Source organism: Ciconia boyciana, chromosome 1, assembly GCF_034638445.1.
Source record: "Ciconia boyciana chromosome 1, ASM3463844v1, whole genome shotgun sequence".
In the NCBI taxonomy this organism is placed as follows: domain Eukaryota; kingdom Metazoa; phylum Chordata; class Aves; order Ciconiiformes; family Ciconiidae; genus Ciconia; species Ciconia boyciana.
In genome coordinates, this window is record NC_132934.1 from 85,442,191 (window position 1) to 85,468,957 (window position 26,767).

Sequence of the window (26,767 nt, forward strand, 5' to 3'; positions counted from 1 at the left end):
TTAGCAGGAAAGACAAAGGTAATCTTTTGTCTCCCAGGTCCTGCACCAGGAAGGATTTAAATACCTCAGGAAGTGGCCCCATAGCTGTGCTATTGCCACGGTGGAAAAAAAAGGCTAAATGTGCCACAGCAGTGCAGATCAGGCTCAACAAAAAGTTTCTTCCTAAACAGTCATCTGTTGAACACTTTAACATGGAGCACATGAGCCAAGCTTCTTGGTAGTTTCTCAATAACCTGTAGAAGCACCTTCAACTCCTGCACATCCATCTCTATTCATGGTCATTTCTTTTGGGGGACAGGGAGAAGAGATCTTTTTCGTTCCAGCAGGCCAATAGCAGAAAACCCAAGGCAGAATAAACACTATATACAATCTAAAGAGAGTGCAAACAAATATTTAAATACTCACTGGGTGATCAGAGGAATCCTTGGCATTTCTTTGGACACTGAGAAAGTGCCAGTCTCTCCCTCGCTGCCTGTGAAGTACACACCAGCCACGCTGGTCACCTGGTTCCCAGGGAATTCAAACAGCACCTTCTCCTTGCCATGTCGACCAGCCCAGTGCCAGGCCTGGCCGCCAATGAGCAGCCCTCCACCCTGCTTTACAAAGCCAACCAGGTCTTTTGCCTTCGTGCAGTCATAGGCATCCATGCAGTACACCCCCAGGGAAGGGCTAAGCTCTGCCCCAGCCTGTACTTTGGTGCCAGCCCTGAGCAGCAGCTGCAAGAGGGAATCCAAATGAGGATGGACCCCAACCAGGGCCTCAGAGGAAGGCTTCAGCCACTCCACAGCATTTCTGAGGAACTGGGAAAACTTGGAGTCCTTCAAGATTCCTTCATGGGAAACAACCACCATCCGGCCCTTCCCATAACAAGATGCTGCGATTAGCACTTGCCCATTCGTGCTCACCAGCACTAAGAAGGCTTCATTTCCAATGAGATGCATTTCCTCTGCATTGGCCCTAAAGGGAGCCTTGGGTAAGCAGCTCAGATTGAGATGGGTAACTTTTGGAGTCCTAAACCAGGGCAGATTAATCCCATTTTAGCTATGCTTGATTTATGGATTACTTCCTACAGCTGCTGCCAGAGAATCAAAGGCTAAAATAATCAATATAAATAGCACAAATTTATCTAGCTGTCTAACCAAATTTTAGAGAAATCAAAATGAGCAGAACCTCTTATTAAATCAGCAGCTCATTCAATGCCACTGAGTTCTTTATGACCAACATGTCTGCAAATAATTTGCTGCTAGCCAGAAAGCTTATACAAAAGTAGTTAATAAAATTGACAGAGTCATCAGCATTTTATTGCACATTTGCTCTTGAAGAGGTATTGTGCCTCTGTGTGTTTCTCCAAGTGTCTTGGCAAATCTGAGACTTCACCTACTGGCGAAATCACCATTAGCCTGATAATAAAAGGAAAGTCTTCATCAGATCTTTGTTGGGCTTCCAGCTCCCTACTAGCAGCAGTAGATAGCAATAGCAGGCAACTTTCCCCTAAAAGCAAGCTGACTGTAAAAACAAAGCCAGTAATCTAGATGTAATTTGAAAACCTCACCAATGAACCCATTCATTCTTAGTTTATCAGAGCATGAAAATCCTCTGTTTCTGGTTTTATGTTTGCTAAGGGCAATGTGGCCTCCTAATCTATTTTACTTTTCTTCCACTTCAGCTCCTGCTCAGGTCAGTCTCAGGTGTGTCCTAGGATTTTCCCAGACTGCATGCTGCATTGCTCTGTGACTGCTGCTTGAACTACATTTTCACAGAAATTATTAAATGTTTCATGTGTTATTTTGCAGTCTGTCTCTGTGATAACGTTTTCTTGTCTTATTGCCACAATTGCAATTTGGCCTTTCTGCTTTGATGGACTACTCCAGCATGCACCATAACTAGTGGATAAGCAATTGCGGAATTCAGGCCTGCAACATGCCAATCTTTTCTCTGATTTATGCTACGTTGCTTTTTTTTTTAATTTTATGGAGGAGAACAGACATCATTCTGAGGGTGACATTAATTTGAGTTAGTCCAATTTTTTATTTCTTTACTATGTATGCCTAAACATTTCAGGCTGCATTTACAGCTGGTGTAAATAAATTGTAGTTTCTCCACTGGAATCCCTATGGTCGGACTAATCCATCCTAGCTCAGAATCCAACCCATCACCTTTTTCTTTTGTCTTTTTTTCTCTTAAATATTTCATGGTCCATTTTGTTGTGCCATTCCTGAAAAAGGAACAGATCCTGCCATACTTAGGTAACAGATCTGATAGTATTTTGAGCATTTTTTTAATGTACATTAATGCAACTTTTATTCATAAACACATTAGGGGTGAAATCTGCTTCTGTAGGTAGGGTCAGGTCTAAATCTTTATACCATGTAAATTTTCTTCTGAATCCCCAAACCAGGACCAAACCAGTACTGAAACACTGTCTAAGCTATAATTAGGCCTGCATTTATTTTATTGGAAGTACAACTCATACTAGTAGTGAGTAAGAATGGAAAAAAAATTTGAAAGACAAAGCAAAATATTAGGCCAATGTATCACAGGGAAATCAGAATCATACCTGAGCCAGAACAAAAATGAAAAGCTGCTCTAACAAATCTTTGGGTCACTTCTATTTAGGCATTTTCAGTGGGCATAGAGACATGAAAGTAGGACCACACACACAACCTGCAAGTCCACGACAACTGTTTTATTTATTGCTCATACAAAAGGAACAGGTTGGGACTGGTATGCTATTAGGCTAAGGATTAACATGCTTGCCAGCCCAATGTAGTCATCAGTGTGGTGTGCTAGCCAAGCAAGTATGAAAGAGGTGGGAGAAAGATTAACTTCTGTTGCTCCTTGGAAAAGGCTGGTCCCCTGCCTTGATGAACTGCTGTCCTCCTCCTCTCTGCTCCCTCATGCAGTCATGTCAGGGCCTATTTTTTTAACCTTTGATGAGTCCATGAGTTAAACCATTACTGACTACAATCAAGTCACCTCTTCTTTGTTTCCACTCTCCCATCTTGCATAGCATGTATCTTGCTGTCAGGCTACCATAAGAGTGACAGCTACAACTTATAATTGACTTATTCACATAAAGCTGGATGTTGGGTCACACAGTCATACAATGTAGGAAGAAACATACAGCATTTCAGTATCAGATATGTATTATATAAGCTGTATATAAGCATTATAAGGTCACTTTCATGATAGTAGGTGTGGAAGTTCTGCATACTTAGAGTGATTAAAGATTAGGGCTTTTAGGGTAATCAAAACCATAGTGAAAATCTCATGTTACTGAGATTCTAACTGAAGAAAACAACATTGCGGAGGGTACTATTTGCTTTACAGATCCATATTCTATTGCTATTGTCCTTGAGACTGCTCCAGTGACAGCTCCACACTGAAAACTTCCATTTCATCAGAGAAAGGTTCTGCATGAACTAAATCTACTCAGAATTACATTCCTCCTGAGGTGAAAAACCCAGAACAAAGCTCATTTATTATTTCACCCTTCAGAAGATGGCTTAGATGGTTGCTGAGCTGCATGCAAGTTTCTGCTGAATTTCTGTTGGGGTTGACCTCCACTGACAGCAGGAAGCTACAGAATTCAGTCTAAAGCTAAGTGCCCAGCGAGCTATCATGCAGCACACAAGGAGAAAAAGATAGGCCATAGCTGGTCTGAGAATCCAGGGTTAGATATTTTTTCTTCATGGTCTATAGGATCTCATTGGGTCCTGTTCCCAGCTGGGTAAAGAGGACAGTTCCACAGACAGTTCTTCCTTGATAGGCCATCCCCAGGCTGTAAAAAAGGGAGCCAGGTTCTTATTCACCTGTTGAGAAAACTTCTGTGCCCACAAGTTCATCTTAGAAGGGTTGTCTTTTGGGATGGTGGACATTTTCTGGTAGTCAGAGAAGAGATGGGTGAAAGGGTCCCAACCAAACCCTTCCTGCAACTGATGGAGAAGAATACAGTGTAAAAAAAATTAACTTCTCATTTCACTGGCATTATTCCTGTGTTACAAGCAGCAGAAAATTCAACAGGTTTCTGCAGTGTCTTTTAGAATGAATGTAAAGTTAGATGAAGGCATCCAACTGTCACGCTTCAGAGCATAACTTACAGCACCGAGTACAGAAAAATACACCTTCCCATTATACTGGCCTGCCAAAACAAGCGGAGATGAAAGATGCACTGGGAGCGGCCAGAAATGTCAGCAACCAACTATACAAGCTGCTGGTTTGGGCAGAAGAAAGCTTCTCTTGTGCAGTGAAAAAGCATCAAAAAGGACACTGACATAGAACCTGAGAAGAAGGAGCAAAGGAGATCAAGGAGTAATTAGAAAACAGGAAGGAGAGATTGTGAGCAGGGCATGCTTTGGCTAGGAAAAAGAACAAAAGGGATTCAGATAGAAAAACTGCTGTTGCCTGAGTAAAGAGTTTAAAGTAAAGAGGGAGGGGAAACTTATGTTGTTGCTCAAGATGAGGTTAGTATGAAGAGCTGACTTGGAACAACAGCACGACAGGATGCAGAATGTCTGCTCAATGTCCATAGTTCCTTACCAAGCCATGATCTACATCTCACTTTCTGATACTAAACAGACTGACACTAAATTGCATTCCACAAATCCTCCATCATGTTGGAAGAGCTAAGCAGGAGACAGCGCTTCTACATGAGGCAGAACAAACAGGCAGGTTATCTACCTCTGATAATCCCCTATTGATATGGAAACTCTCGGTGCTGAGACTAACTATGGACTAGGCAGTATCTTTTTGTAAGAAGGTTGGAGAGCCATGAGGAGGCCGACTGGAAGGTGAGAGACGAAGAGGTCTGGTCTTGTGCCAGGTGAAAAGCAGTAAGCCAACTTATACTGGAGGAGGCTCCACACCATGTTAGGTTATGTCTGAACTGCAGAATGCAGGAGCATCTCCTGGACCCCAAGTTCAAGTATTCATCCCAGACACTTCCCAACTCCTTCTCAGAACATGTCCACAGTGAAAACTGTCTGTTACTCCCCTGCTGCCAGTTCTCTGTGGGACAAAAACACACGTATTTGTGGGGGTGAACTGTGGCACAACCTGGACAACTGGGGAAACCAGTGCCCTGGAGCACGCTGCAAGTGCTTCTTTTTCCTAGTCTAGACAGAACCTCGGAGGTCTCTGACTTTACTCCAAAGCAAGCAGTAAGGAGGTGGAGACAGAACAGTACAGACAGGAGTTTTGTTGTTCCATTTAAATCTGTAAATCTCTTGGGCCAATTAACTGATTTTCTAATTGTTTTATACTCTTTTTTTGCAAGATCTGTGTTACAGGCTTTAGTGACCACTCTGGAGAGGTAAATGGGTATCTGGGCTGAACTCCGAGAGACAGTATGCTCCATCAGGCAATGGCAAGAGCAGAGGACACCATGCTGCCATGCAAGTGTAAGAACCAGACGTGAGTTCAACCTAAACAGGGCTGAAGAAGGCTGAAGACTTCCTGGATTGAAGGAACGTGAAAAGCGTCTAAATGGCAGCCAAATGTGGGGCTTAAAGGAACATGGAGACCATTCCATAGAAAAAAAACCCAAAACATTATGGCTGTAATAGGGACAGCATATAGACAGAATTGTAATTGTTCTTTCATGTCACATTTATCCCAGCAGTCCTGTCAGTAGCCAGACAGGAGATGGGAGATCCTAGCCTATAGGGTGTGGATGAGGCAGTGGAGCAGTGGCCAAACTGGGAAGGTAGTGTGGGAAAATTTCTCCTTCTGAAACTGTTCACTCTGTGTAACTATTTTGATATTCATTGCACCAGAGAAAACAGAGGTTGACTCTTCAGCTTGATGATTCAGGCACTTCTCTGGGATGTGGAAAAATCAGGATCAATACTCCTCCAATAAATATTTTCTTGTTCATATAAGATGTGAGAGCTCCAGACAAGGGGGCTGAGAGATACTCACCTCACAACAGTCAGTAGCTTAAGCCATCTTAATGGACATTTGCCTTATAGTCCCCAGTTAAAATCAGGTTGAGTGCTCTCTCAATGAGACTACTAGTTGCTACAAGGATTAAGGGAAAGGGAGAAGGGAAAAATCTCTCTTGCATGAGATTTTTCATCTCTCTCCCAAGAGAATGCACTTTAATCTAGGACAGGGTTCATGATTTAGAATCTTGACCACAGTGAGGGATCCAGTTACACGTGCAGGAGGATAAGCTGAACCCATCCCTTTGCCACTGGATGGACACTGGCTCCTCTCAGTGCATCGGCTGATACGAACACCCTGCTCTTCCTATGTTTTGTAAAGACGAGCCTAGCCATGTAACTCACCAGGATACTGCTACAAGGCTGGCTCTTCTAGACGCTTTACTGTGCCAAGTTTTTTTCTGCCAGCCAGCCCAATGTCCCACAAGAAATCTGCAGCAGATTAAAGAGCTGTGCCCAAGTTTGATCATCCTTTTCCCATGCTGTATAACAAGAAGCAGTTCCTGTTTCTCTCTTAGGGAGAAAGATTAGTATATTACACTAAGCTCTCTCCCTGAGTGACTAAGCCGAAGTCTGGCAAAGGAAGGTTTTCAGGAGACATCAGCTTTAGACGCTCTGTCTCTATACCTCTCAGGTGCTTTCTGGACCCAAGATGAACCCAGATTGTAAGCAAACACAAGGCATGACAGCTACTGTCACCAGGCTGCAGATATCCTTCTGACACAGGCTTCACTGACTGCACTAAGAATACACCCGCTTTTCCCAGTTACCTGCAGGTATGTCTCCAGAGCAGTCCACACCTCCCAGTCCTTTAGTTGAGCACCTTTCTTCAGATACTCTCTTATCCTTTCCTCCCGACACTGTGACCTAAGTGCCTGATGGGCCTGATGCCTGGGAATCCCCAGCACCTTCTCATGAACGTAGACAGACCAGAGGTTGCAGGTGGCCTCTGTGGTATGAGGGGGAAACTCCCATGCTTGCTGCTGTTGATTGTGTCCCAGCTCATGGACAGGACCCCAAAGACCAGTAGTTTGCATGTGCTTCATGTCTAACATCTCCTTCACTGAGTCTAGGTGGCCCATGATGGGGTAGCCAGCATGCATCCAGCCTGCAAGAAAGACAGGTACCAACACACCTCATAAGTGCTCACCCCAGTGCCTCTTAGACATAAATGACTGTATTTTTTTAAATTTCTCTAGTGCCTTTCCTCCATCTCACAAACCACCACGAATGACAAATTTTTCTGTTTGTGAGATAAGGAAATACTACAAGTTTCACCCTAACAGTCAAATAATCAGTGTAAAGGTAGTGCTGAACTATCAGTTAAACACAGTTTCACCTGCTTTCCCTTTTATACATAAGCATACACTCATGGTTGCACTGAGGTTGCGATTTTAGGAGGAGGGAAAAAGCCTGACTATTGCCTGAACTCTCACAAACTGAGCACAGTTGACGCCAACCCAACCATGCAATAATGTGATTCAGCACCCTGGCAGAGCTTGAGTCTTCCTATGTTGAGTGTGGATACTGCACATCTGCATTCCAGTAGTCAGCAGTGTGGATGAGACACACAGAAGTCACAGTTTGTCATGCTTAAGAGCTGCAAAGCTTGTCATGCTTAAGCCTGTTCTTAACCTCACAAGATAGCTATTCTATAAACAACTTCCCGGCATCACGCTAGGCAAGAATCTTACACTGCAAGGGATTTTATTTATGTCTCTTTGGTGTCTTCATCACTAATTTATTCTTCTTCTTGAAGATTCCCAAAGCTTCATACAGGAGTGACCTCCCCAAACTCAAATGCCTATTGTAGCAGGGGATAGGCAGCCCTTTACACTCACTACATAGGGAGCCTATACAGCTGGGCTTTGACTGAACACTAAGTTTGTGGACTACCCAAGTTGGAGAACATGAATGGCAACCCCCTTCCTGCAGGAGCTATTTAAGATCTTGAGCTCTCTCTTTTTTTATTAAGAGAGATGCATGCAGTTAGCAGCCGCTGGCACCCAAAAAGTTCAGGTCCAGAAATGTGAGTGAAACCGTTTAGTCCACCCAAAACAGAAGGGAATTTTATGTCTGCAGACTATGATCTTTTTAACTGGCATTTGCTCAGGATAGCAGAACTTAACTTTCCCAACGTGTGCAACAAATTCTTTCCATGTGGCTTAGCAAAGGGTTAGGACATCAGGGTTCATGCCAAGCCCTTTTCTTATTGTGGGATGATGAATTTAACCAGTTTATTTTGAAAAACAACTGAACAAAACTTGTATTGCAAAGTTCCACATTTACCATATAATTTTACTCTAGATCAAATGCACTCAGTTCGCAACTGGAAAAGCTGGGGTGGGGGAGCATCAGCTGCAAAACTACAAATTCATGGGCTTTGACAGTGATACCAGTTCTATTTCTCCATTGCCATCACCTCAGGCACACATCTTTTCAGGCTAAGCTTTGCCCACAACAACCTTTGTGGAGCCCATCTCCAGCAAGTAGGCACACACAGGTTTAACAATTGTCACTGAATGCATGAGAATAGTCCTGTGGCTGAGGCAGGGAAAAAGTAGAAATCAGGTTGCTGTCTCCCAGCTGTGCTGACTCTGCAGTGCATTCAGGAGGGAGAATGAGTAACTACATGTGAGTAAAAGCCACTGCAGTCAGCAGCTCTGCCTCTTAACACACCCAGGCAGCAGAACAGCTGAGTGAGACAACACCAGTTTTGAGAACAGGGAGGCATCTGAAAGGGTCAATACTTTTTTTAAGCCCTGCCCTACCATGTTTCCATCGCAATGGAGTCGCTCACCATTATGCAAGGGTCACAGTCATTTAACACCTTAAGTATGTTCCCACTCTGGTTTTAGCAAAATAACCTTGAAGGAACAGACATTGCTGCTAGAGGCCACTTGTCTCTTAGCCCTTGAGAAGGCCATATGGCAATGTACCTACCAAATGAGATCTGGACATCTGTTACAATTCTCTCTGGCCTTGGGAATTTTGTTGGTATGGCTGCCAATTTGCTTATTGCCACCATGATCTCATTCCACAGGGTCAGCAGTGGCTGTGGGTTCTCCATGTGGCGGATGCTGTCAGATGGCACTGTCAGGATGAGATTCTCAACAGCTAGTTCTGCCCAGGGAGCAGGGTAGTGCCGGATACAGGCCTTCCACTGGCTTTCACAGGTCTCCCCTACATCGACAACACAGAAAATTGGTTAAGCACAGCTCTGACTTTTGAGCATGCTCCCAGAGGTCAAGCTGGAGAAAGAGACCACAGTCATTAAATTATCTTGGAAAACAGCATGTGGTACTTGTGTGACTGGGGGTGGTGGCTGTTAACTAGTTAATCCTCATCCTGTGCTTGGGAAGTCTCCTCAGGTTCTTTTATGGATGGGAGACAGACAGAAGAGGACTGGCATATACCAGAGTAGTAGCATAGCAAGAACAGATCCCTGTTTTCCACCTGAGAACAAGAAGCACCAGGTTTTTCCAGCATCTCTTGATGATCTCATTTCTTCTTCTCCAGCAAAGATTTGCTGTTTCATATAACAACCCTGGGTTTGTTTAGTTTGACAGAAGAGCAAGAAGAAATTGCATACAGGAAGAGAAACTGACGGGAACACAGGAAATTCAGCCAAGAGATTTACTGTAGGGACTGGAGATGGCCATATGGGGGCACAATAAAGCAGGCAGAGCGCAAAGCAAGCTTTGTCGTGGCAGCGGTCAGCCTGTCTCCCTCCAACACAATGGTTTCCATTGGAAATGACAACTCCAGCCTTCAAGAAATGTCGGTTTGGACAAACCCTGCCCATTTTGTGACAGCTCCCTCACCTACCTCCTGCCACACAGCAAGCACAGAGTGACTAAGTGACTTACCCAGAATCCTAGAGGACAACAGAGCAAGGAAACTAAATCTGGGTATTCCTAAACCCAGGTGTTCCTAAGCACGGGACCATCTTTCCTTTCAGTTACAGGGATAGCAGCATCTGTGAGCAGCACTAAGGAGAAAGGCACCAAGGTAAACAAACCTACCAAGCTTGAAGAAAGGAGCTCTGACTGCTCCTTCTACCGTGATGGACACTTTCCCCAGGACACTCCTTGCTGGTACTATGATGTAAATGAGGCCACCCCAGAGGCAGGAAATAGACTGTTTCTGGCAGGCAATATCACAGGTGCGTATTACCACTGGGGCCCGTTTCAGCTCTGTGGCGTGAGAGAGGTCATCCGTGTGACACCCAATCTGCACCTGGCAAACAGAAGGGTAGGAAGAGCTGGTCAAAGGCTCCAAGCGTGACCTGGCAGACCGACCGCAACACCCTGAGCCGTCTGCTGCAGCACTGTCCCTGCTGGGCATGCATGCATAAGCAGCCTTCTGACTCCAGCCTAGTTCAAGCTTTCAGCCTGTGGTGACCAAAAGCAGCAAAACAAGTGAAAAAAGCTGGTGAAGTTCACTGCTGTCCCTGTCTCAGACAGTCTTACAGCTATACTCCCATTATTACTGGGTTAACTACATCCTTCACCACCAGTTCAGGGTACTGCAGTGACTTCTTTCACTGCACTGTACTTGCATTGATCATTCCGTCACACTTCACCACCATCAAAGTCACATCCTGTAACATATATACGTTGGAGAGATGTAATCACTGCTGGCTTCTTTTACTGTACATGTACATGCATGTGGCTGCAGGATCAGACAGAAATACCTGAGTTAACTTTGCACTTCAGCTGCAGGGAGCTTACTGTAAAAAGTATCCAAGCAGGTAAGCATTTACCTGCCTCATACTTTGCAGAGAACAGGATCCCAAGTAACTAGTTTATTTCTGATCTGGATACATCTACATGAGCAACAGTGACAGCACTGTGAAAGTACCTTATGAGAGATCTTGAGAGACAGAACTAAGTTTGGTGCTAAGAAGGGCCCAAATACTTATCTTGGGCCTGAAAATCACCTTGATCAGTTCTCTTTGCACGATAAGAAAACAAATATAGCTGCCTTCAGGCAGCAGCCATGCTCAATTATCCCACCAGCACACAGAAAGAAGAGGAATGCAACAGAAGAGAGTGGGAAACAAGGTGAAAAATTATGACAATGCACTGAAAGTGCCACAGGATGGCAGCAGTAGGAAAGGACTGAAAATGCAGCAAACCCCATAAGGAGAAAACCCTTCTCCGAGCTATTTTTCAGTGCTCACCTGACAAATACATTGGTGTAAACAGAAGCCAAACTAGAGACAGCTTACCTTCAGACCAGCACCGACCACCAGGCAAGGGAATGTTATAACTGCTGTGTGCCCTTCAGGAAGGTAGAGTCCCGTACTCCTCCAGGCTGTCTTACCTAAAAGGTAAGAGAACACAGAACAGTCAAGTACTTCTTCAGCCTGACATGACAGATTCTGGAGATTGCAAGCTGCAATAGAAGAATCTTCCATCCTTTTCTTTTCCCTTGCTCTATGCTCACAGAACTGCCTCACTTTTTACCCAACCTGTCAGAAATACAGTTTTAAAGCAATAGGGTAGCAGCATGAACAAGGTCATCACACCATTAGCAAGCAAGCTCACCCAACTTTGAACTTCTGGAAATGCCAAGCTTAAATGTATTTACTAGTATCTTTTAAAAATAAGAAGGAAAAAAAAAAAAAAACCCCAAACCTCCAACACCTTCTCCACTCAGATCCTCTTACCCTAAAGCCCTCATAAGAGGTGCATACTGTGGCGGTATTAAACAAGGTTGAAGTTGTAATGGTCATAAAACATTTCCTAAATAACAGACTGACAGTGACATCGCATTTTTCCTTACTGATTGGTCCAGCACAAGCTGGGGCCCACAAGAATTACTATTTCTCACTGACTGAAGTTATGAGAAAGCCTAAAAGGACTGTCCTACGCTAGGTGCAACTGTAAGATGGGTATCCCACCATACCACTACAATTCAGCATGTTTCTAGACAGTCTTTCCATGGAAATGCAAGTCTCCTCTGCCTAGATGTCTCTAAACGCTTGTGATACACAGTGCAAAACTGATCCATCTCTACTGTACTGATCAGGCAAAATCCACTCCCTAGTTCTGACATAAAGTTTACTCAAACATATTTCAACACAAACAGCAAAAGTCCTAAAAAGAGCTGAATTGTCATAAAGCAGCCAACTTACAACCTTTCCTGTCCTCCAAGAAAGCAAGACCAGTTTTGTCAAACAAAACCTAATCCAAGGAAAAACACAAATTAGACCATACCACAATGTTTCACCAATTCATCTCAGTTTTGGTGAATTTGCACCAAAGGCAGCTTTGAAATGGTGTTCAGGGTTTGCTAGCATTTCTTTCTTTTTTGTTTATGTGAAATGACACAAATTCTGAATATTTCTGGTCAAACAAAATACTGTGTTTGATCCAATGCATTCAGTTCAGCCAACCCTAACCATTTTCCCCTTTTGTCCTGACTCATTAGTGTCAAAACCAGTGAGCAGTTATTCCACAACTTTTCTCTCCGCGTATCGTCTGCACTCAGACATCACCACTCCAGAACTTCAATCTCATTAGAACAGTTTGGAAACAACTCCTCTCAATCATATTCCAGTACAAAACAATCAAGATTAATCTGTCCAGGGGATAATACCTTCTAGTGGAATTTAACCTAGAATTTAAACCTATCACCTGTAAGCAGGAATCTCAGATACTCAGTTGTATAGATACAAGACCTAAGCTTAGACAAATCATTCAGGGTGTGATTACCAAATACCACGGGTTCACTGAATTACCAAATACCATGGGTTCATGGGTGGTGTCAGCCCAAGAAGTTCTCACCATGCTTCCAGCCTCTTGTTTTCACCCCCAAAACCAGAGCTTCACTCCATCAACTGTGCTGACACAAGTTTTGAGACTGTACTATAACTCAGGCTGAAATTACCTAGATTAAAAAATAAACCTTTTGTTCCTAACTCCTACCTCTTCGTAGGATGGCCCCATAGATGGCTGTATCAGCACAACTATGGCAACAACAACCTGCAGTGTAGAGCCCAAGGTTTCTCAAGGAAGCTTTCTTGCCAAAGCCATTGTGTTGTGCAAGTACCCTGAGGTGCCTCTGTTAGGTGGTTCTTCTCCCACAAGTGCCTGTGCACCAACAGTGAGGAAGCAGGACTTTCACGGGGTGTTTCAGAGCGCTGAAATCAGGGCTGGCCACAAAAGGAGCCTGTCTGCCACTACACAGAGGTCAGTCTCCTCACAAGCCCACAGGGAAATTGCACATCCGTGCCCATGTTCACACATACACAGACACATGCACACTGATGGGGGCCCCATCGATCCCAGCAACAGGATGCCTCAAGAGGAAGGGAGATACACTCCTCACCTGGGTTTGTGCCATCAATTTCCACAGTGATGGGGAGGGCACAGACCCCAGCAGCAGATTTCTGCACTAGGGCTGCACTGTCTGTCATGGTGAGGGACAGCTCAGTCGCCATGCAGAGAAGGACTGCCTCTTTGGAGTTGCTCTTGACAGGGCAGTGCGTGCTGACCTGTGGGATCCCACTTCTCTGAAGCACTTTCTTCAGGATGCGGTGGAGCGAGGCATATGCAGGGCAGTCACGGGCTGGGATGTGCAGAAAGGCAGTGCAGTCTTGTGCTAGCCTTTGCAGCCAGTCCTTCAAGGGGGCCTTGAGCTCCTCATGGTTGTCTACATGCCTGTTGAAAAGAGCGAGTGCCTTGCGGAAATGGTAGTGCTCCCCAGACCCCACGGACAGGTACTTAGCTGCCTGGATGCTCTGCCCCAGGATGCTCAGCCCAAAGCGGTTGAGGATTTTGTTGCCAGGATATTTTGCCACAGCAGCTTTGCCGTGGTTCTGGGAAGCCCAGTACCAGGCCTGGCCTCCAACCAGTAGGCCACCTCCCTCTGCCACGAAAGCATGAACCCTCTCCGCCTCTCTGTCACTGTAAGAAGAGCAGCAGTACACGCTGATGTCGCCTGTCAGCTGTGACACCTGCGACTTCACCTCTTCCTGAGAGAGGAGGCTACACAGTTTCTTCAGGCTGGCATCCACACCCACCAGCCCCTTTCTCCCAGCATCCAGCCAGCGGACAGCATTGAGCAGGAATCTGGCCAGCTTTGGGGAGAACAGCTGGCTCTCGTGGGTTGCCACCACAACACGGCCTCGGCCATAGTGTGCCGCAGCTAAGAGGCAGCGATGTGAGCTGTCCAGGCAGAGCGGGAAGGAGAGTACCCCGTGCACCAGCAAGGTGGAGGGTATGCCCCCTGTCACCAAATCCAGCTCCGACACACCACACAGGAGAAACTCAGCGTCAAGGCCGAGGTTGGCCTGGTGCCTGCAAAACCAAGAGAGGTCCAGGTTAGCCCCCGTCCCAGCATCCTTTGCACAAAAGGCCACCTTGTCCATCCCTGCCTCTTCTTCCTCCCTCATCCTAGTATATCATGTTGCCAGTTCTTTCATTTAAAAAAAAAAAATCCATCAATACCTCATTTTTCTCCTTTTAAAGCCTCAGTTTTTGCAGCCAAGCAAATCTGTAAGAATCTCAGCATTTATTTAAAAAAAGGACAGAAAGAAGAGGTCAAAAGGAAGTTTCTAGACTTCCTTTGAAGTCTAGAAGTCTAGGCTTTGAAGTCTAGGCTTTGAAGAGCAGCTTGAAAATCTAAATACATTGCAGAAACTCAAAAAGCAGAAGACTTATCCTGTTTTTTAAACTGCAGGTTTAAACTGCAAATAATGTGGGAATTGGCACATTTCCTATAACAGAAACTTTCTCCATTTACCCCACCCTAGTCATCATCAACTAGGCAAGCCCGAAAGATTTCTCTGTGTCTTCTCCCAGCCTCTGCCACTGTTGAGAACTGAATAAAGGACAGCTAGGCCAGACGGGCTAGATGGACAGGCAGACACACAGCTAGACAAATAATGAGTGACTAGAAGTTGAATCAGGGCCCTAACACATAAACCTCACATTACTACTAGTTGGTCTCCACCATATAAAGAGATTACACTGTGCAAGGCTCTCTTATCTCTGTTATTTCCATATAACTCCTATATGTCACTGTGGAGAAAGACATGTTGAATTACTCTCATTTGCTTTGTTTACACTTTCTCCTGGTTCTGCCAAACACAGTTTTCCCCCAGCACCTGGAAAGAATCTGTTGTTATGTTGCCATTGCAGCCAACTCAATAAGAATAAATGATGATGCCCTTCTGCACACCCATAGGACAGGAAATAAATCTGCAGCTCTCCTTTGGTTTTCACTTTACTAAGACCTTTTGCCACACAGAGTATGTGCCCAGGCATATGGCACAGCACCTGCCTTAGACTGCAGACTGCTAACTCTGTGGGTTAAGCAAAGGCCAGCAGGAAGGCCCAAGATTCACAGAGCTGTTGTGCTGCACGGAAATTAGGTATGTAAATTTCTCTGTGGCTCTGGATCCAGTAAAAGCCACCACAAAAGCACCATAAACAAGGTATAATTCACCCTTAGTTACCATTTAAAGTCTTGTTAATTGCTACGTAATTTTTCTCTGATGAATTCTCCACCCCTCTCCCTCTTCCATGCACTGTGCACGAGGCGGTGGGAACATGCCCGTGCACTGCAGGTGGGAACAAGAATCAATCAGCAAATTTTAATTAAGTAACTTCATTTGTTAGCTGTGTCCTAAGCACTTTGCTGAATTCAACAGCAGAGCTTTCTACTGCCTTTCTTGGGAAACAAATTGAGTGTCCAGAAAGTACCAAATCCCATTATTTGTTTGAAAATATTACAAATTTAGTATTGTATATCCACAAGGAAAAGGCTGTGAAGGAAAGACTTGCAGGGAATTTTACTGTAATTTTTGCAGATTCCACTGCAGTGAAATGAAGCTGCCACACAGAGGAAGTGCAGCAGCACTCATGCTCCTCGGAAAACCTGCTGTGCCTTGTGTAACTCGGCAGAAAGTGGCAGGAGGCACAGCCTGGCACACCCACTGGCAAGGGGAGGTGGTGGAAAACGGCAGAGCAATGCCCAGGACTCTGCTGCCTGGTCGGCTGTGCGATAGAGTCACAACAGGCCTGAGTTTTACACCTGCTGCTCCGGGACCGAAGGGGCCTGGCTGGAATCCCAGACAAACTGAGAGCACGGAGATTTCCTGCCCACAGCCTGTGTCAGAAACCGAGAAGGGCGGTGGCACCCAGCCCGCCCCCCCAGCTCTGTGCTAGCCCCAGGGTTTCACTTGCCAAAGGTGAATTTCTGCAAGTAACTGGCTAAACAGGTTTAGCAGCTGCCAGACAGAGCCTGGCCTAGAGGGCTGGCCTGGTGCTCCACCTCCAACCTGGTTTTGAACTGTTGGGAAAGTTGCCCTGAACGTACACACATGTGGAGAGAGGGAGAGGAGTTCCTCCTCCTGTCCCCATGTTGCTGTGTGTTGTGCTCAGGCACACTTGGTCAGGCAGACTGCTCTAAAAGATGGCTCCCCTCGTTTCCTTCCCCTTGAATGAATTCCCAAGGCCTGGCACAGCTGCCCTGGAAGCAGTAAAAGACACCATTCTTTCCGAGTGCAAACAGTGGGGAAGTTCCCCTTAAATTGGAAGACAGCAGTTACATCCCATCCTGACTATTAAAGAACCAGCATTCACCATTAACCTCATCTCTCACCTCAAGATTCTTCTATAAACACCTCACCTGCATAACCTCATCAGTTGTTTAAATAGAGAGCAATTCAGATACTCACGGGACAATTAATGGGATCTTGGGAATTTTCTTGGCAACTTTGAAGATGCCTTTCTCCACAGCATTTCCTGTGAAGTACACACCAGCCACGCTGGTCACCTGGTTCCCAGGGAATTCAAACAGCACCTTCTCCTTGCCATGTCGACCAGCCCAGTGCCAGGCCTGGCCGCCAATGAGCAGCCCTCCACCCTGCTTTACAAAGCCAACCAGGTCTTTTGCCTTCGTGCAGTCATAGGCATCCATGCAGTACACCCCCAGGGAAGGGCTAAGCTCTGCCCCAGCCTGTACTTTGGTGCCAGCCCTGAGCAGCAGCTGCAAGAGGGAATCCAAATGAGGATGGACCCCAACCAGGGCCTCAGAGGAAGGCTTCAGCCACTCCACAGCATTTCTGAGGAACTGGGAAAACTTGGAGTCCTTCAAGATTCCTTCATGGGAAACAACCACCATCCGGCCCTTCCCATACTGTGAAACTGCAATCAGAACCTGCTTCTTAGAGCTCACAAGCACAGGGTAGGCATCCTCTCCAACAAGTAGCAGCTCACAAGGAACAAAACTGCCAGTGAAGTCCCATGGCCCAAGACCGTCCACTAACAGCTCATAGGTGGCAGAGGGTTTCATCTTCAGGTCACTTCTATCTGGTGGAGAGAAGACCAACATTCATTACATCATGGCTCAGCAATAAAGAACAGCTGTAACAACCCTGTGGGGTCATTTCTTTGTTGCCTAGTAGGAACTCCAAACAAACAGGAATAAATTACTGGAAGCAGCTTTGTGGACACAACTTTTTCAGGGATTTGGGATTTTTTTTGTTTGCTTGTTTGGCTTTGTTATCACACTATTTACCATTTAAACAGAAGTGACAAGTATATCAAGATGATGAAGGAAAAGACAGTGACTGTTTCAACAAGTTGTGCTATGCATCATGGAGGAGAATAGGGAAATAAAGGTATTCACTTTCCCATTAACAATTTATTTGGAGAGGGAGAGTGCCAGAGGCTCCAGGAAGTCTACTAGCAACTTGCCTGGTAGAGGTGGTTTACATGGAAATAGCCAGAAAATGAAAAGACCTTATCAACACAACACACCGCATAATTCAAACATGCAGTTCACATTTTAGTTCCTAACTGGATACGTACAGAGCTACACACAGTTGCTGCAAGATGGTATTCCAAAGCTGTACTTTTCTACGTCTGTTGAGGCACCATAAACCCTTGCTTAGTATTAGGAGGTGCTGTGAGGGGGAGGAGAGTCAACAGAAATGATGGAGACAACTAGCTCCCCTGGAATAACTGTCAGTTTAAGTCACACTACCTAGGAGAGCAGGTCTGGGCACAGGAGATTCATGCCGTAGTTCCCTGATCCAAACTGCTGTGTGATCTCAAGGAAATAATTTCCATTTTCTGTAGCTGTGTTTCACCTGTTTTCCCATCTATAAAGTAAGGAGAGTGGTACTGACCTTGATTGCCAAGCCTTTTGAGGTCTATGGCTGACACGTGCTCTATTTAGGCTCCCTCAGTTTGAAAGTTTGGCTTCACTCTTCAGCAAAACCGTCTTCTGCTGAGCTGGGGCTGCTGTGACTGTGCAAACAGGAATGTTTTGAGGTAGAGAGTATGACCCAGTCCCACCCAGTTCCTGTCATTCAGGATTCACAAGGCTGACTTGGAGCACAACGCCTACGGCAAGGGAAGGAGCTGCTCCGGGGCAGGCCTGGCCCTTTCCCTGGCAGCATCCTGTACCAACACTGGAGCAGCGTTCTCTGGTCTTCACATGCATTTCATATTTGGCTACCCTGAAAGCAAATCCTTGGCATGCAAACACAGGAAAATGGAGAAATCCTGGACAAGCAGCATCCTTGATTTTGATTTGTCACAAGCGCCACAGGGCGCTCAGAAGCAGCAACCTGATCAAGAATGACAGTATCATTCCCATTGCTTATCCTCTGGACATGCCTGGAAGCTCCTGTTTTTCACCCAAACTCTCGTGAGACTCCACTGTTGTTTTACATATGATTTATGAGTCAAAGCTGCTGATTAACACAGGATAAGAACTACATTGCCCAGTAATTTAGTGCTTGTTTGCTGGCTTAGTCTGAATTCCAGCTTTGTTTCCCTGGGTTTGAATAAGCCTTACATTTAAAGGCAAAGATGAGGTCTAAGTGGTTTAGGTTGTTTTACCAGGAATCATGCAACAAAGTAGTAACACAGCTTGGGAAAATACGAACGTTTTTTTCTGGTGGCTTCTGTGGATTTGATAATAATGTACCTATACTGACACACTGACCACAGTGTAGGAGAGAGGAAAATCAGGTGGATAGTTTTAGCAACTCGTATTCTACCTGAGGACTACCCTACAGGACTAGGTTGGAAGTAAATTCAGTAAAAAACAACCCTTACTTCTTAGCCCCCACCCTTCTTCTTATCACAGGATTTGAAAGCTAACATCCTAGACTCCAGAACCCTAAAAGGATGGGTGCTCCCTGGAGCTTATCCAGAACAAGGTGTGTCTGTCTTGGGAAGGATTTTAACTCTCTCTTAACTGCATTTATCACTATATAACAGAATTCCCAATTTATATGTAATCTCAAGTTCTGCATTTCCACTGTATTAACCATTTCAGCGTGGAGAGAAGGAAGTGTACGCATTAGACCCAGAGCAGACACAACTACAGGTGAACTCCTTTTTCTAGAGAAGGGAGAAGACACAGCAGGGACAGAGAACACCCATGTCTAACAAGAATTGCAGGAAGCTGCAGAAGACTGAGCTGTATGTCTGTCGTGCCAATTAGGAGGAAACAACTACTAGATCTGGGCACACACAGAGGGAAGGGGAAGACCTTGGCTCCTAGCTGCCTCCCTTATTAACACGGAGGTGCAAATTCTCCATGACAGTGTCTTGAACGAGTCAAAGACTCCTGATTACCTTGTCTTCCCTCCTGCCCCTTCCACCTCTCACCTCCACAGTTCCCCACTCCCCGCAGAGCTGAGAATATTGAGAGTAGGTATTGGAGCATACACTTACAAATCCTACCAGATGACTAATTCTCTCCTAGCCTTTCTTCTGTCTCTGGAAAAGGGACAAAAACGCAATGGGAAGGTATTGGGGCTTCATTAAACACAGGCTTAAGATTCCATCATCTGCTGTCCAGAAGCCATCACACCCAGGCAAAAGAGATGTGGTACAAAGGAAGTAATACCCCTTGCTCCACTCAGGAAGAGTATCTCTGGGAGACAGATGACCTGGGGGGGGGGGGGGGCTCTAAGGGTGAATAAAGGAACAGACTTTGTGTGTCAAGTGCTCAGTCACTTTAGGGTGAGTCATTAAGGTCCCTGTAAAGCCTGTGAGGATCTCCATGAGTAGAAAATATGGGATTGTGCAATATCTGAGAGGAAAAGGACAAAAGGCACCACTGGGGTGGATCACTTAAGAACACAGGCAGCCTAAGTGAGTGAGAGAGACCCAGTTCCTAGGGGTTTGGCTGCCCTTCCTAAATAGGAGGGACTCTTGGGGTTTCCAGTCTTTCCTCTCTTTTGGGTTTACAGTCTAGCTGTCTGCACAGTAACCAAGCACCAAGTATGCTGCAAAGTCTGTAGGCAGTAAAGAATTGGTGCGCTCTTGCTTCTTAACACGTTTATCAACAAATTGAGCGAGGAGAGGAATGCTGACATTTGGCATTTGCTGAAGAGACAGAAGTACTTATATTCATTATGTCTGTTCATCATCAACAAGGTTTTAAACTGAAAGAGGGTAGACTTAGATTAGATATAAGGAAGAAATTTTTTATGATGAGGGTGGTGAGACACTGGAATGGGTTACCCAGAGAAGCTGTGGATGCCCCATCAGTGGAATTGTTCAAAGTCAGGTTGGATGGGGCTTTGAGTGACCTGACCCAGTGAAAGATGTCCCAGCAGCACAGGAGGGTTGGGCTAGATGATCACTGAAAGTTCCTTCCAACGTAAACTATTCTATGATTCTGTGATTCTATGACTAGCATGCTGTGTAGCACAAATGCAAATTTAACATACATAAAAACTGCAAGTGTACTTCAAAGATCTATGGCATATTCTTTTATAAGAAAGGCACTGTCTATACTGCAAAAGTAAGCAGGCTCTAGAGCTGGCTTAAGCATATAAGTGAGAGCCTGGGCTGATGTTAGGGCAGTAATGTGCTCAGGCTCTGCGTGCTGCAGGATCAGGAATTTGGTCTTAGCCAGTGTGTGGTCACATACATATAGAATCCAGGGTAACTGTGAGGCTGGACCACTTCAGAATGGGCTCATTTTTTTGTGTTAACCTGAAGATGGAGACAACGACTCTCACAACTAAATATCTTGAGCATGTTCTGAATGGTTCTTCACCCTTTTCAACACCTGTGAAAGCACAAGCACCATGAAGCCACAAGTGGGGTAGGCTAAAGCAGTAAGCCATGAAATGTAAAGATCAAGCAATGTGCAAGAAGGGTGGTGAGATGAAGCAATAAATTCAGGTGCAATGGATTGCACGCAAAAGAGAATACAACACTTAAACTTGGACAACAACCTTTCTTAAAGAACTGCTCAAAACTATGGTAAAAGAAGGCACCTAGTGGAGATCACAGAATCACAGAATATCTTGAGTTGGAAGGGACCCATAAGGATCATCAAGTCCAACTCCCTGCTCCTCGAAGGACTACCTAAAACTAAACCATATGACTAACAGCATCGTCCAGATGCTCCTTGAACTCTGACAGGCTTGGTGCTGCAACCACTTCCCTGGGGAGGCTGTTCCAGTGACTGACCACCCTCTCAGTGAAGAACCTTTTCCTTATGTCCAAGCTGAACTTCCCTTGACGCAACTGGAGAAGTGGGATGGAGAAGTGGGAGGCAACCAAGCAAGAAAGCTTGCATGGGAAAGACAAAGTTAGAAAAAAAGACATCAAAAAAAGGCTTTCTAATGTTACATAACAAAAGTCAAAGAAACAAAGCTAAATACATCAAAGAGAAATAGAGCCAAAGAAGAAGTAGATTAGGTTGTAAACTAATGACAACTCTAAAATTAGGTCAAGAAAGCAATTACCAAAGGAAGTTACTGTACTTATATTTTTGTTTTTACAATTAGTGTTAAGAGTTATTAGAAACAGAATGAAAACCAATAAAAACTAAAAAAACTTTTTTTAGTAAAATGCAGCAGAATCAGACAATTGCCATCTGTTATTGGTGTTATTTTCATATGGCACTTTACAGCAGTAGATTACAAAACACTACAATTTCCAAGCCTACTAAAATGCTGCTGTGTTTTAAGGGAAAAAAAAAAGGAATTGCCCATCCTTTCTGGTGGTGTTAAAATGCATGCATTAGGGTACGTTCACTGGCTAACAGGATGCAAAGAAATAAAAAACCTGAATGTCTAAACATACATCTGTCCAGCAATCTTAATTGCTTTTAAAGGGAAGGCAAGGAAAGAACAAAATGAAAGCAGCTGATGACATCTGTCTGGGTACTTTAAAATAATTTTGCATTTGGAAAGGTAATTAACATCTTAATTAAAATGAATTTTACTAACTTCCTATGAACTGAAAGCAGGCTGAAGGGCTATGATCAATAAAGACAGGGATACACTGAATCAGAAGAGATGTCTATACAAAAAAGTGCTGTTTAGTCTTTTTAAAAATCTACATCTGTGATCTAAAAAGGACAGCACATACCACATAAATGAAATTATCAAATAATAGAAAGTAATGTGCAGAAGCACAGGAGAAGAAATCATAACCTTACTAGAAAATAATTTAAAAAAAAAAGAGAGAACTTGCTTAATCCAAGTCCTATGGCCTGTAGTTTTAGAAAAGTATTGACATCTGTTGGTGAACAAGGAGCAGAGCAGCTCAGAAATCTCCAGGAACGGCAGATACAGAGCCCTTTTCCAATCTGCGCTGGAGGGGCTGAGTCTTATTTGCATGCCTGCTATATAAAGCTCAGGTAATTTCCCTTTAAGTGTTGCTAGGTTTTAAAGCAGGAGATGAGTGTAACAAACACCACTGTTTTCATTTGGAAAGGATCAGAGAAGAGGTCTAATGCTCTCTGCATGTGGGCCATGCCAATCTACTATAGTCTGCAGGGATGTGGTAAAGGATGAGGAAAAACAACAACTTTCTCTCTTCTAAACTAAAAGGACAGCACAGGACTTGTTTTGCTTCATACTGCCAGGGAGCAAGGGAAAGCAGGGATACTGGGACAGCTCACGGAAGCTGCAAATGAAGAACCAGCAGGGTGTAACTCAGGTGGTGGGCAGCAGGTGACATCCTTAACGGCCTGTCACAGACATGTCACACAAACTGACGGTGTACGGTTAGACCAATGAAGGTTTGTGCCCTACTGTGGACATTCAAGGGTAGCACCGCTTATTGCAACAAAAAAATGTGCAATTCACATAAACTGAACATTGCTTCCTCCTTATCATGTACCATTATATTTTATAACGCAACAAGCAGAAGTATTACAAGCTATCCCATATCTCTTAAATCATATTCTTTTCCAATTCAGTATAAGTGTGGCACACCAACAGAAGAGCATCCGGGGTTTCTTTTGGATTCTGAGACTAACCAAGCAATCACTCAGATGAAATGTATGCCAAGTAAAAAAAAGTAACAAGTTTACTTAGTTCTTTGTTGCTGCAGCTAGATAGATATTTACAATCGACCGACGTTTTAAGGCCTTATTTCAAATAACACAGGTGCACAAATTATTGGTCTCGCCCATGTGCTATGAGCTACCCCTCTGGTACTAGTTTCCCCAGGAATGTCCTCACCACACTCAAGCTGCACTGGGTCAAATTGTGTTTTCCCTGGCAGCTGGCATCAGGGGCATCCCTGCCGGTGGCTGGGCTGTTGGTCCACCTGCCAGCTGGTGGTAAGTCCGAGTTGACACAGAGTGTTGTAACTTCTGCCATTATTCCTTTCTTACGCCCCGTGCTCGGCCCTTTCAAGCTAATCAAGTGTGAACCCAGTACTCATGATGAGCCTGGGTTCAGTTCGTGTTCCCATCACAACTGAATATTCAGGGTCATTCCCTTTTTGGTTATTCTGTTTGCTGTTATCTCATATTGTCATCTTTGAGCTTGTACAGACCTGCATGCCTCACTTCTTCTTATCCCCATTCGTGTGAGTCTGCGGTGCCAGCTTGATCCACACAACTGGGAAAGTGAACCTCCAGGACGCAGCCTGTCATGCAGGGGCTTTGGTTAACCTACACAGTGCAGTGACTCAAGCCATGACATACCTGGGAAGTTGATCCTTTGACAGCACCCTAAAGGTCCTTCCTTCTTGATGGGCTAGGCCACCCCGAGTCCTGCCCTTGCCTGTGCAGGACCTGTCAATAAAGCTACAGCTTATCTGTGTTGCCCTACACCATCTTCTATGTTTTATATCCAAACCTTCTTATCTCTAGCAAGTCTTTATATAAAACTATTCATAAATCTAGCATGTTGCAGACCAGCTTTAGATTGGCTTCGTGTCCTGGGAGGCTGTTCCAGACTCTTGCTGCAATTAGTTGTTTTTCAGGACATTTTACTGCCCAGACTATTCTCTGCTATTTTAGGCAATCATCTCACTTGTCTTTCATTCTGCCTGAAAGCTATTGCCAAAATTTTCATTTTCACCTCTCCTAAGTGTACCCTTCAAGTTCTGATATCTTTCCTTTGTATTCTCCCCACCTTTCTTAGTTACTGTCTTTAGTTTCAAAATTGTCTCTACCGTCTGTCTTCTGAAACAGGCCTGACATGACATTAAGACTCCTTTCCAATGACGTGGTACTATAAACATGCCTTAAAAGAGGCTTAAAAGACAGGAGACTCTTCTAACCCGCCTTCCACCCATACATACCCTAGCAAAAGCATTATGTCATTGACATCACCTAAAACACTCACTGCCTTTTTTTCTACTATCTCTGCTCCGTTTTCCATAAAGCCCTCCACATACAGCCCTCTTTCAACTTTTGTCTGTTGTACCCTAAGGGAGGCCCTTAAGCAGTATCTAATCAGTCTTTGAAAAGTTAATAAGGGACATAGCCTGTGGTACTGGGTTTAAATTACTTATGTAAGAGCTTGCACTGCTATGCTGAAAACAGGGGAATGGCTGAAAATATGAGATATATAACACCTGTAAGAGATTGCCACTAAAAGATCTCCTTTCCTTTTTACTATTTATCACTTTCCTAAACTTGGTTCTAGCATGTGTGGCTGTTGTAGCTAATTTGGCACCATTTCTACACCCTGCAATTTTTAAATGCTGAAGTATACAACATACAGCTGAAGAAGTACTAGTCCCAAACAGAAACTTCATTGCCAAACATAAGGCAGATGACCAGCAAAAGCTTATTTTAAACCAACATATAGTTGGCTCATTATTAGAAAATCTAGGTGAAAAAGAGAGGTCAGAACCAATGAATTCGGAGTACAGAGAACTTGCATGCTGGTGCTAACTGGAGAATGTAAATTCAGTACCATACAGACTCATTAGTCAGGGGTCAGATGAAGAAGTATCTCCCATGTTTTTGCTGTGCCTCCCCTAACATGACCTGCTAGACCAGAACCAGCTTAGATGCTTCTGTGTTCCTCAGTGCATCAGGGTCTAGGGTGTATGCACAGAACCAGCTTTGTACCTCCTACAGATTTAACCTGCAACCAGCTTTATAATGGCACAGAACAACTCGAGGCTGCATGCAGAGTCAGGACAGATGCAACATGCATACTCACAGAGCAATCTCACATACTGCTGCCAAATCTTCTGGAGCCTTTCCACGGATCCCTTCTGAACTTAGACGTCTGCATTGCACGGGCCCATGCCGAGATGGCAAATCGGTTTGGAAAAGCAACTCTGGAAACAACACCAGCCTGTGAGCTTCTTTCCTTTTAACTTCACTGATCGGTTTTGTTACCGAAGGATCGAACATCGGGCTGAAGATGCCAAAGCAGAAGGCATCCAACAACCAGGCGCCTGTCTTTTCCTCAGCCGCTCAGGGGGCGTGCGCGATCTGGCCGCGGTTGCGCAGCCCCAAGCTCCTTCTTGGAACCGACGGCGCGGAGCAGCGACTGCGGCGAGCGGGCGGGCAGGAGGGGCCGCTGTGCGGCAGCCCGTGCGCCCAGGGCCCGTCGGGAAAGCGGGAGGGGAGAGGAAAGTTCAAGAAGGGCCGGGAAGGCGCCGCGGGAAGACACCGCCCGAGGCGGGGAGCGCGCAAAGCTGGGCGGGGCGGGGAGCCGACGGTAATAGTTTGCAGGGGAAGGTTGAACGCGTTTAAGACTTTTGCGTTAGTTATTTAGGCCCGAAATGATTGACAAGGTCCTGGTCTGATTTTACATCATTGGAAATTGCAAATGGTTTGGCCAAAAGTAGCATACCACCCGTGAGGTTTGTACGGATGCCGAGTAAGCCCAGAACCTAGTCTGCTAATTCCTCTACGCTTGCACTAATGCTCTTCATATTCAGAGGGGGCATCTCTTTTTACTGATGCATCCCCAAATATTCCAGCAGCAGGTCGAGGCACAAAACAGTGCTACTTACCCCAATGGATTTGGGCAGGCAAGCCACAGAGCTTACACTCTGTGCCCTAAGCAGGTCACCTTTCCTGGTCCAGAGTAACGGGATCCCGGGATGCCCAGCCCGGCAAGCCAAGGGATGCCCGAGCTCCCCAGGCTGCACGCTCGCTGCCAGCACGTTGCTTCCGTGCTTGTTTCCACCTTTCCTGTAATCGTCCACAAGCGTGCGGCGGGCGAAAAGAAAACAAGCCCGCGCATCTGCAAGGGACTGCCAATACTGAGGCGGCAGGAGGGTTAGCCTTACTCTAAGGGCGGCTTAGAGTAAAACTTGGGCAGGGCAGGGCAGGGCAGGGCGCAGCGGCTCCTCCTCGCTGCCGGGCCGGGCCGGGCCGGGCCGGGCCGGGCCCTCCCGTACCACCTGCGACGGGGGGCGCACCTGCCCCGCACACCCAGCGCTGTAAATGCGCGCCCTCCGTCCTCTCGTGAATAAACTCTTCTTCCTCCTCCTCTTCGTCTCCCCCCCGGCCGTGTAACGCGCCCAGGCCCGCCGGCAGTGGCCTCTCCGCCCCCAGGGGCGACGCGCACTTTCACCCCGGCCCCTGGCACGGCCGGGCGCTTTGCGGCAGCCTGG

At 45.4% G+C, this 26,767-nt stretch overlaps 2 protein-coding genes across 10 annotated transcripts; both read right to left on the reverse strand.

Moving 5' to 3' along the window:
- Positions 1-401: 401 nt before the first annotated feature.
- On the reverse strand, positions 402-941 carry LOC140646480 (TRPM8 channel-associated factor 2-like). Its single transcript, XM_072850521.1, has one exon. The coding sequence runs from the start codon at positions 939-941 to the stop codon at positions 402-404; it is 540 nt and encodes a 179-aa protein (XP_072706622.1).
- A 1,724-nt stretch (positions 942-2,665) lies between these two features.
- TCAF2 (TRPM8 channel associated factor 2) lies at positions 2,666-26,766 on the reverse strand. 9 transcript variants are annotated; one of them, XM_072878429.1, is made up of 11 exons: positions 26,162-26,766; positions 25,357-25,477; positions 18,091-18,211; positions 16,636-17,269; positions 13,281-14,251; positions 11,176-11,270; positions 9,968-10,181; positions 8,886-9,125; positions 6,713-7,050; positions 3,813-3,935; positions 2,666-3,106 (listed from the first exon to the last, which is right to left on the reverse strand). In XM_072878429.1, exons 4-11 carry the CDS (start codon positions 17,250-17,252, stop codon positions 3,092-3,094), a joined length of 2,613 nt encoding a protein of 870 aa, XP_072734530.1. In that variant the 5' UTR covers positions 17,253-17,269; positions 18,091-18,211; positions 25,357-25,477; positions 26,162-26,766; the 3' UTR covers positions 2,666-3,091. The 9 variants fall into 9 exon arrangements, with proteins under 9 accessions (XP_072734530.1, XP_072734513.1, XP_072734564.1 ...); XM_072878412.1 differs by adding an exon at positions 23,883-23,972 and having other exon boundaries at positions 2,666-3,935; XM_072878463.1 differs by having other exon boundaries at positions 2,666-3,935; positions 17,177-17,265.
- Position 26,767: the final 1 nt, after the last annotated feature.